This window comes from Microtus ochrogaster, unplaced genomic scaffold (assembly GCF_000317375.1).
Source record: "Microtus ochrogaster isolate Prairie Vole_2 unplaced genomic scaffold, MicOch1.0 UNK108, whole genome shotgun sequence".
Lineage (NCBI taxonomy): Eukaryota > Metazoa > Chordata > Mammalia > Rodentia > Cricetidae > Microtus > Microtus ochrogaster.
The window spans coordinates 597,523-607,297 of record NW_004949206.1 but is presented as its reverse complement, the minus strand read 5'-3'; the positions used below and the strand labels follow the sequence as shown (position 1 = coordinate 607,297).

Below are 9,775 nucleotides of genomic sequence, written 5' to 3'. Positions count from 1 at the left end.
GTGGCTCAGTGATAGAACACTTGCCTAGCATATGCAAAACCATGGATCCCATTTCAGGGAATAAGGAGAAAAAAGTTAAGAAATTTGCTCACAAATAACAATGCTTTCAAAATAAATCCCATCTACAGCCCAAATATTCAAGCCTTTCCTTAAGCTGAAGACACCAGCAAGTCTCTCCGGAGATGCACAAGGCTCTAAATTCAGTGACCAGTACTGTCTCCCCACCACACACAGATAGCCACAAGGTCTTTCTGCAGTTACTCTAATTTCACACTGGACTTTTGTTCCTGGACAGCCTGTGAGCTTGAGGCTGCTGCTGTTGGCTGTTGGTCATCCCTCCCATCCAGGCTGTGCCGGATCCCATATCCAAAGTAGATGGCAAATCCTGAAAGGGAAGAGAGAACCAGGATCTATCTCTGGTGTGTGAGCTAACTATTGGAGCCCATCCCTACGGTGGGATGCCATGCTCAGCCTTAATGCAGCGGGGAGAGGCTTGGTCCTGCCGAACTTTGTTGATTTTCTTGGGAGCACTTACCTGTTGGGAGTGGATGGGGGTGGGCTGGGGGGAAAAGGGGGAGGTGGGAGGAGGGGTCAGGGGAGAACTGTGGTTGGAATGTAAAATGAAATTCAAAAAAAATAAAATAACAACAACAACAAAAAAGAAACAGAGACAGTGAGGTGGAAATGGCCACTCCTCTACCTGGGTGCCCATCAGGGATTCTCCATGTGGCCCCAGACAGTTTCAAAGAGAGGCAATGAAAAGGGTGTTGAACCCAGTTAGTTGCCCAAGAATCTCTTTCCCCAGAAAGCTGCTCACTCACCAATCACCATCCAGATTCCAAAGTGAGTCCAGGTCATGGCAGTCATTTGCATCATCAAGTAGACATTCACAAAGATACTTGACACAGGGAGCAGGGGCAGTGCTGGAACCTGTGGTCACAGCCTGTGAGTACTGGTGTGTACACATACCCCCAGGGTGGAAGACCCAGCTGCTGTCTAGGCTCTGCAGTCAGTGCCTGCTCATACTGGAGACCCCATGGGATGTGCCAGCAGGGACAGATACTGAGCACAGAAATACTAGGCTGGGCCAGGTGGTTGGTGGCTCAAGCCTTTAATCCCAGCACTCGGGGAGACAGAAACAGGCAGATCTCTGTGAGTTCAAGGCCAACCTGGTCTACACAGTGAGGTCCAGGACAGTCAGAGTTATTACACAGAGAAACCCTTTCTCGAAAATAATGAGAGGGGGGAGGGGGAGAGACTGAACTAGGAGTTGTGAGCAAATCACTTCTTTGTTTTAGTTAGTTCATTTTCAAGACAGGGTTTCTCTGTGTAGCTCTTGCTGTCCTCGAACTTGATTTATAGACCAGGCTAGCCTCAGACTACATGCCCCTGTCTCCCAAGTACTGAGATTAAAGTTATGTGCCACCACCCCTGTCAGCAGATGTCTTTTTTGGACATAGGGTCTCAAGTATCCCTGGCTGCCCGGAACTCTAGGAGCCTGAGCTTCTGATCCTCCAGGCCCTGGTTCCGCTGTGCTAGGATTATAGTAATACACTACCACTCCTGGTTTTTGCAGGGCTGGGATTAAGCCCAAGGCTTCATGCACTCCAAACTATTGTTCTACCAGCTGATGACGTTCCTACCTGCCTTTTACAGTACTAGGGATTATATCCAGATCCTCATGCCTATTAAGCAAGTACTCTACACATCTCCTGGACTTGGGGGCTAAGGGCACTTTGGGATTTGTTGGGTTTTGGTTGGCGGGGAGGAGGGTATTTTTACTTGGTTTTGGTTTTTGGAGGGTTGTTTTGCTTTGTTTGATTGGTTCTTTGAGACAGGGCTTCATGTAGCTAAGCCTGGTCAGTCTTTCTTTTCTTTTTCTTTTTTTGAGACAGAATTTCTATGTATTCCTGACTGTCCTGGAACTTGCTTTGTATACCAGGCTGCCCTTGAACTCATAGAGAGCCACCTGCCTCTGCCTCCCAAGTGCTGGGATTAAAGACGAGTGCCACCATGTTTGGCATGGTCAGTCTCAAACTCACTTGAACTCCTGATCTTCCTCCCTCTGGTTCCCTGGGATTAACGGTATAAACATGTGCCAACATAGCTGTGCTAGTTTTTATTCTGAGAGAGAATTTCACTAAATTGCCTGATCTGGCCTAGAAGTAGCTGCAACCTTTAGTGGACTTTAAGGTATGACCTTCCTGCCTCGGCCTCCTGAGTATCTGGGATCATATACGCACAGTGATACCTGACTCTGTCCATTGGTGTGTTGGGAGGGGGTTGTTTATTTGATTGATTGTTTGTGAGACATGCTATCACTATGTTGCCCTTACTGGCCTGACCAAGCTAGCCTTAAACTCAGAGATTCCAGCTGAGCAGTGATGGTGCGTGCCTTTAACCCCAGCAGTTGGGGAGGCAGAGGTGGTAGATCTCTGTGACTTTTAAGGCTGGTCTACTGAGTGAGTTCCAGAACAGCCAGGATTAGGATGACACAAATAAACCTTGTCTCTCCCCCACCCAAAAAAAAGCCTCAGAGGCTTCCCCTACTTCTGCCTCCTAAGTGCTGGGTGGGATTAAAGACAAAGACCATCATGCCGACTGTTCGATGGTTATTATCAGTTCCCCATCGCTTCCTTCCTGAGATGTAAAACATGCTTAGACCTGAAGTCAGGTATGACCACTCTCTTAGGGTGGCTTCCCTGAGGAAAGTGTCGCTTACCTTGAAGTGAAGAGGAGTGGTACTCTGAGGCTGTCTCCAGATGACAATGGCCACCCCAACAATAAGAAGCAGCAGTGACACAGCCACAGCTATCAGAACCAGGTCTCCAGAGAAGAGCTGTCCGGGCCACTGGGCCAGGACTAGGCAGAGGAACATCAGGAGGAGAACTGAAAGTCACAGCGGGGAGAAGGATGTCAGGACCCTGGGCCACACATATAACATCTTACCAAATCTCTGCTGCGTGATGTCCTCCCTACGCTGTCAGCTTCCTCCCAAATGCCCAAGGGGAAAAGTCTCAGTCCTCACCAAGCAGGAAGGCACATCCATACACAATCTGGCCAGATCTCAGTGTCGGATTCTTATCTGTGGGGTTACAGAGGCTCCTTGCAATTCCTGGAGTTCCTGCTGCAGAAATAGGCTCCAAAGATGAAGAACGTTCAAGAGTGGGCTCCATCTCAACAGCCCCACTCTCCAATTCCTCCGTCTGACGAGAGCTTAAGTTCTGGTCTGGCTGGTACCTGAATGAGTAAGGTAGCGTGGGAACATTACCAGCTGCCCCCATGTAGCCATCCGACAGCCAGAATAAGCACCTGGCCATCTTCATGGCCCCATCACCCTCAGGCCAGGTGTGGTGGAGGCTTACCTGAGGACCAGAACAGAGAAGGACACCAAGGAGTAGGAAAGCAGGGTTCCTATGGTTGTGAGGTCCACCAGGTCACTGAGCTCAACAAGGAAAGCCATAAGTGCTATAATGATAAGAATAAGAAATCTGTGTAGAAACTCTGAGGAACTGGCTAGTGGATATAGCCAAGCTGATGAAATTGATGAGACTAGTTATCTACCTGTGATGATTCCACAAAGGACAGTGGCTAGGACAGGGGTGTGTGTTCGAGGATGAACACGGGCGAGTCTCCGGAAAAGGAGCCCATCCTCTGCCATGGAATAGACCACCCGAGGCACGGGGAAAATGGCACCCATGAGGCTATAAGGGAAAAGGAAACTCTTAATAGTTACAATAGGTGAGCCCTACTCCTTTAGACGTTTTGCCTCCCTCTCCTCTCTCCAACTTAGAGACTGAGAATCCAGCAGCAGATGAGAGAAACCTGTGATACCAACCTGGATGAAAGGGCACATAACGTTCCCACAGCCACCGCATATCGAGCAGGACCCCATCCCACATGGATAAACGCCTGGGGCAAGGGACTCTGAGTGTGAATCTGGTAGTAGGGCATCATGAGGGTAAGTGCCGCCGAAACACCAAAGTACATCAGAAAGCACACAAAGAGTGTGGCCACTATGCCCCGTGGGATGGAGCGCTGGGGACAGCGAACCTCTTTCCCTGCAGGGATGAAACAGACCTGGATTCAGAAGCATTCCCAGGTCACGTCACAAACCCTCTCCCCTCCTACACTCCCCAAAGCAGGCTAACCCTCTACCAGCCCTGTGTCCAAGGGTAAATCCAAACCATGTCTATGCTTTTGATAGGCCAGAGGGACTACCATACCTGTAGTCGCGATACAATCAAAACCAATGAAGGCAAAGAAGCATGTTGCTGCACCTTGGAGAATTCCACTGGCACCAAAAGGCGTGAAGCCTCCAGAGCCCAGAGGACCCAAGCTGTGGTAAGAGAAGAAAGGATGGAAACATTGCAGAGAAACAGAGCACGCTGCGTCAAGCCTCGAATCCCAGAATGCAGGAACTGGAGGCTGAAGGGTCATGAGTTCACGGTCAACTCTGACCACATACCTCAGAGTCAGCCTGGGCTACATAGCAAGAGCTTGTCTCAAAAAATAAAAATAGTGAAGGTTAGGAAAATGGGTTGCTAAGATGTAGCTGAGTTGGTAGAGTGCTTCCTTAGCGTACTGGAGTTCTGGGTTTGATCACAACACCACATAGTGCAAGTGTAATCCTGGCATGGGAGGGGTGGAAGCAAGAGAAGCAGACGTCTATGATCGCCCTTGGCTACACAGTGAGTTAGATGCCAGTCTGGAATCTATAATACCCTGCCTCAAAAAAACACTCAAACACAGATGAGTCAGCAGTTCAGAGCACTGGCTGCTCTCCCAGAGGTCCTGGGTTAAATTCTTAGCACCCATATAGTAGGTCACAACCATGGTTGTTAACTCCAGTTATAAGGGATTCAAGGCCCTCTTCTGGCTTCCACGGGCACCAGGCATGCACGTACATATATTCAGCCAAAATCACCCATACACAAATAAATATCAAACATTGCTGCCAGGAGGTGGTGGCGCACGCCTTTAAACCCAGCACTCAGGAGGCACAGACAGGTGAATCTCTGTGATTTTGAAGCCAGCCTGGTCTACAGAGTGAGTTCCAAGACAGGTTACAAAGCTACAGAGAAACTCCTTCTTAAAAAAAAAACAAAACAAAAACAAAACAGAAAAGCCAGGCATAGTGGTATACACATTTGATTCCAGCACTTGGGGAAGGCAAAGAACAGTGGATCTCTTTGAGTTCAAAGCCAACCTGCTCCACATAGAGAGATTCAAGACAGCTAGAGCTACATATTGAGAAAAACTGTAAAAACAAAAAAGAAAAAATCTTAAATGAAAATGTCTTAAGAGTTATAAACAATTTCCACTGTGTGCCTCTGTTGGCACACAGTTCTGGGCTGCTAAGCACCTCCTTTAGGCCCACTAGCCAGACTCTCTTACTCCCCACGCATTCCTGGCCTCAGCTCACTGTGTCCTTCAGGGGTCCTGACCTGTCAGTGCTGTTGGCCCCTGACATGGCCAGTTTGTAGTCATCCTCTGTGAGCTGCCAGTTGTGGAAACTGCCCTTCATGAACCCAGACAGGGAGACAAAGCACAGCACCAAAAGGTTCACGCCTGTGAACACTCTGGTGACCAGGACAGACTCTCGAGCTCCCAGGGCCAGGATTCCTGCAGGAAGATGGAATGGAAAAGAGGCAGTAAAAAGAAATACTAAAATGGCAGCAGGGGCACACACTTGTAATACCAACACACAAATGTGGAGTTAAGAGTTTAACTCAAGAAGGAAGACCATAGATCAAAATCAAAATCTCAGGCTAGAGAGAAGTTTCATCGGTTAAGAGTGCTGGCTGCTCTTGTATATATGGTGGCTTACAAATCCACCCATAACTCCAGTGTCCGGGAGTTGAAGCCTCCTTCACTGGCACCATGGCACCAGGTAGATACCAGTGACATACACAGATACAGGCAAAACACAAACACATTAAATGAGGTCTTGCTGGATGGTGGTGGCATACACCTTTAATCCCAGCACTCAAAAGGCAGAGACAGGCGGATCTCTGTGAGTTCAGGGCCAGCCTGGTCTACAAAGTGAGTTCCAGGACAGAGAGACCCTCTAGTTTTTGTCTTTTTTTTTTTAAGTTTATTTGTTTTTATGTGCCTTGGTGTTTTGCCTGCATGTATATCTGTGTGAGGATGCCAGATCCCCTGGAACTGGAGTCACAGACAGTTGTGAGCTGTGAGCTGTCATGTGGGCACTGCACTGGGAATTGAACCTGGGTCCTCTGGAAGGGTGGTCAGTGCTCTTAACTGGTGAGCCATATTTCCAGCCCTGCTCTTTTGTTTTGTTTTAAATTTGGTCTTCACACAGAAGAAAGGCTTGCAAAATGGCTTATCAGGTAAAAAGGCTTGCCAAGATGACTGACAATCTGAGTTCTATCTCCAGGCCCTTACATGATAGAGAGAACCAGCGTCTGCAGTTTGTCCTGTGACCTCCATATGCATGCACCCCCCACACACACATATAAATAAGTGTAATTACAGAAGTAGAAGCCAATTTACATCAGTGGGTCTCAGCAGAAGGTTGGGGCAGAGGGAGGGTGTACCCCATACATCCAGTGGTGAAAGCTAGGCATGCTGTTACCCAGCCTCCTACTCGAAACGGTCCCCAATATGGGGGAAGACCCTCCCTCCCTCTGCCTTCCTGTGCCTTGTATTTCACAGCTTCTGACAGCCAGCATCCTCCCACAGACATCCACAGACCCTCTACTGCCTATCCTTACTCACCAGTAAGGACTAGCACCAGTCCAAGTGCAAAAAAGTCTGGATACTTGGCCAGGAAGCTGGGCACTTGCAGAGGAAAGCTGGTCTGCAGGGCTTGGGAGATCCGGTTCCCTACGAGGCCATCAAAAACTGCGCTCCAGGCCCGGGCCACGCTGGCCGCACCTGCAGGGAGAAGAAGAGCCTTCATTTACAAGCACAAAGTGAACCCTTAGGACACAGAAAGACAGGAAGAAAAATATCTAATCTCAATCACTGCTGTGGGGAGGCAGGTGAAAAACACAAGATACATTCTTTTTTTTTTAAGATTTATTTATTATGTATACAGTGTTCTATCTGCATGTACACCTGCAAGCCAGAAGAGGGCACCAGATGTCATTACAGGTGGTTGTGAGCCACGTGGTTTCTGGGAATTGAACTCAGGACTTCTCCTTTAAACCATCTCTCCAGCACCAAGATAATCTCAGAAAGTTTGTTGGAGCCAGGTGATGGTAGCACATGCCTTTAATCCCAGCATTCAGAAGCTAGAGGCAGGCAAATCTCTGTATATTAGAGTGGGATCGCCAGTGTTTCTTGGGATAGGCATTTAGCTCTGTGGCAGAGGTCTTGTCTAGCATACACAAGGCCCTGGGTTTGAGCCCCAGCACTGCAAGAAAAACAAAACGGTGGTCTAGCTTTTAATCCCAGCATTCAGGAGGAAGAAACAGGCAGGCTAGTCTGTAGAGTGAGTTCCCTGACAGCCAGGACTATACACACACACACACACACAGTGCCTGGGATCCCAACTTTTAGGAAGTAGATTCTGGAGGATCAGAATTCATCTTCAGTTCAAGGCCAACCTGGCCTACCTACATAAAATCTTGACCAAAAAAAAAAAAAAAAGTCCAGGTGTGGAGCTACACACCTTTAATCCCAGCACTTGGAAGACAGAGGCAGGTGAATCTCAGTGAGTTCGAGGCCAGCCTGGTCTTCAAAGCAAGTTCCAGGAAAGTCAGGAACTGTTACACAGAAAAAATCCTGTCTTGAAAATAACAAAATGAAACCAGAACTCCCATAAGGCTCGGTGGGTCTCACACCTGCAATCCTAGCGCTGGGGAGGCAAGGCTAGGAGAGTGAGTATCTGCACAAATTTCAGGACAGCCTGGTCTCCACAGTGAGACTGTCTAGAACAAAAGGAAACCTAGCCAGTCACTCTACAAACCTCATTTCTTCCGGGTTAATCTTTAAGAGGGCAACAAAAGGAGAGAATGGCATCTTGGGTCTTACACTACCCAAGTCCCAGCTTTGCCCACCCCACTCCACCTCATCCCCACGCCCATTCTAAGGCCCTACCCTACTCACCAATGATGTAGGAGAGTATGAGATTCCAGCCAGTGACAAACGCCAACAGCTGGCCCACTGTGACATAGCTGTAGAGATACGCGGAACCTGAACACGGCACCCTGGCCCCAAACTCAGCATAACAGAGTCCAGACAGCACTGAAGATACAGCAGCCACTAAGAAGCAAAGAATGATGGATGGTCCAGCTTTCTCTCTGGCTACTTCCCCAGCCAGGACATACACGCCTGCTCCCAGGGTGCTGCCCACCCCCAAGAACAGAAGGTCCAAAGTGGTCAGACATCGTGACAAGGGAGAATCAGACAGTTCGTTTGAGGCCAAGGGCCGCCGGCGTACCAACTTCTGACCAAAGTGATGGACATTCTGCCAAAACATCCTAGGTGCCTGGATCCAAACTTCTGGAAAACAAGAAGAGACATCAAGAATGATCACCAGACAGGGTGTGGTGGCCCACGCCATTAATCCCAGCACTTTGATGCAGAGGCAGGTGGATTTCTGGCAGTTCAAAACCACAGAGGTCTACCTAGTGAGGTCCAGAACAGCCAGAGCTACCTAGTGAGACCCTGTCTAAAGAAAAACAAAACAAGTAATAGGAGCAATAAAGAGAAACACTTTTCTTGAAGCTGAAAGACTTAGAGGCACCTTAGCACTACTGCACCCCCCCCCCTTCCTGGGAACCAGGACCCTGATAACCAACCACGCGTGCATGAGAGCTTTGAGTACTTTCCATCCCCATTGTAGTCTTTTTTCTATAGACCCGGACCCTGGAACTGGGGTGAGACGACCTTGTAACCACCATAACATTGATCAAGGTTCCTCCTTGTAACATTGATTAAGTAGAGTTAGCTGACCGTTAAATGAACTAGTCAAAATAGTAGACAAATGATTTTTGGGCTTTCCCTTTGATTTTGTACTACCCCTCCCTGATTTTGTGGTTTTTTCCTTTAAAAGAGCTTGTAATAGACAAAGCAGGCATCCTTCTCCTCTCGAGGCTGGGGGACCTCTGCCGCGGCAGAATAAAAATTCCTCTTGCTATTGCATCAACCATGTTGTGGGTGTCTCTTGGGGCGACCTCCTCCTTGGTGGGGCTTTAGGGCCCAACACAGCCATGTGTCTTCAAACATAAATTAAAATTCCACCAACACTCTTCTTCAAAATCAACCCACCCTGCTTTCGAGTCAAACCACAAAAAATAACTATAATTTAGCCAGGCATACTGCCCTAATCCCAGGCCTTGAAAGGCAAGGCGGAGGCAGGCAGAACTGAGTTCAAGGTCAACCTGCTCTACAAAGTGAGTTCCTGGACAGCCAGAGGTATTATACAGAGAAATCCTGTCTCGAATCAATCAATCAATCAATCAATAAACAATAGCTGTTAACTTTCTGTTCTGGTAGTTGTGTCTGTACTTGTCTCCCACTCCCTCTAAATCATCAAAGTCATCCTGAAAGGTTGAGGCCCCTCACTGTCCCAGTAAAGCAGTCCCAGCCTGTTGAGATCAAGTCTGTTTACCTCTTGCTGTGCTGGAACTCTCTGTAGAGCAGACTGGCCTCAAACTCAAAGATCCGCTGGGAATAAAGGCATGTGCCACCACCCCTGGCTAAATTACAGCTATTGTTTTATGCGTGTGATTTGACTGCCTCATTTTTCTTATACAGCAGACCTGGGTTCTGTCTCCATGAGTAAGGTAGAAGAGTAATGGAA

The 9,775-nt window shown here is 48.2% G+C and overlaps 1 protein-coding gene across 1 annotated transcript; it reads right to left on the bottom strand.

The window, feature by feature from the left end:
- Window positions 1-257: 257 nt before the first annotated feature.
- Window positions 258-8,449, bottom strand: Slc7a3 (solute carrier family 7 member 3). The gene is made up of 11 exons (XM_005371420.1): window positions 8,077-8,449; window positions 6,742-6,900; window positions 5,448-5,625; window positions 4,227-4,339; window positions 3,839-4,061; window positions 3,565-3,704; window positions 3,366-3,468; window positions 3,029-3,240; window positions 2,723-2,889; window positions 822-930; window positions 258-385 (listed from the first exon to the last, which is right to left on the bottom strand). Exons 1-11 carry the CDS (start codon window positions 8,447-8,449, stop codon window positions 258-260), a joined length of 1,905 nt encoding a protein of 634 aa, XP_005371477.1.
- Between the last annotated feature and the right edge of the window lie 1,326 nt (window positions 8,450-9,775).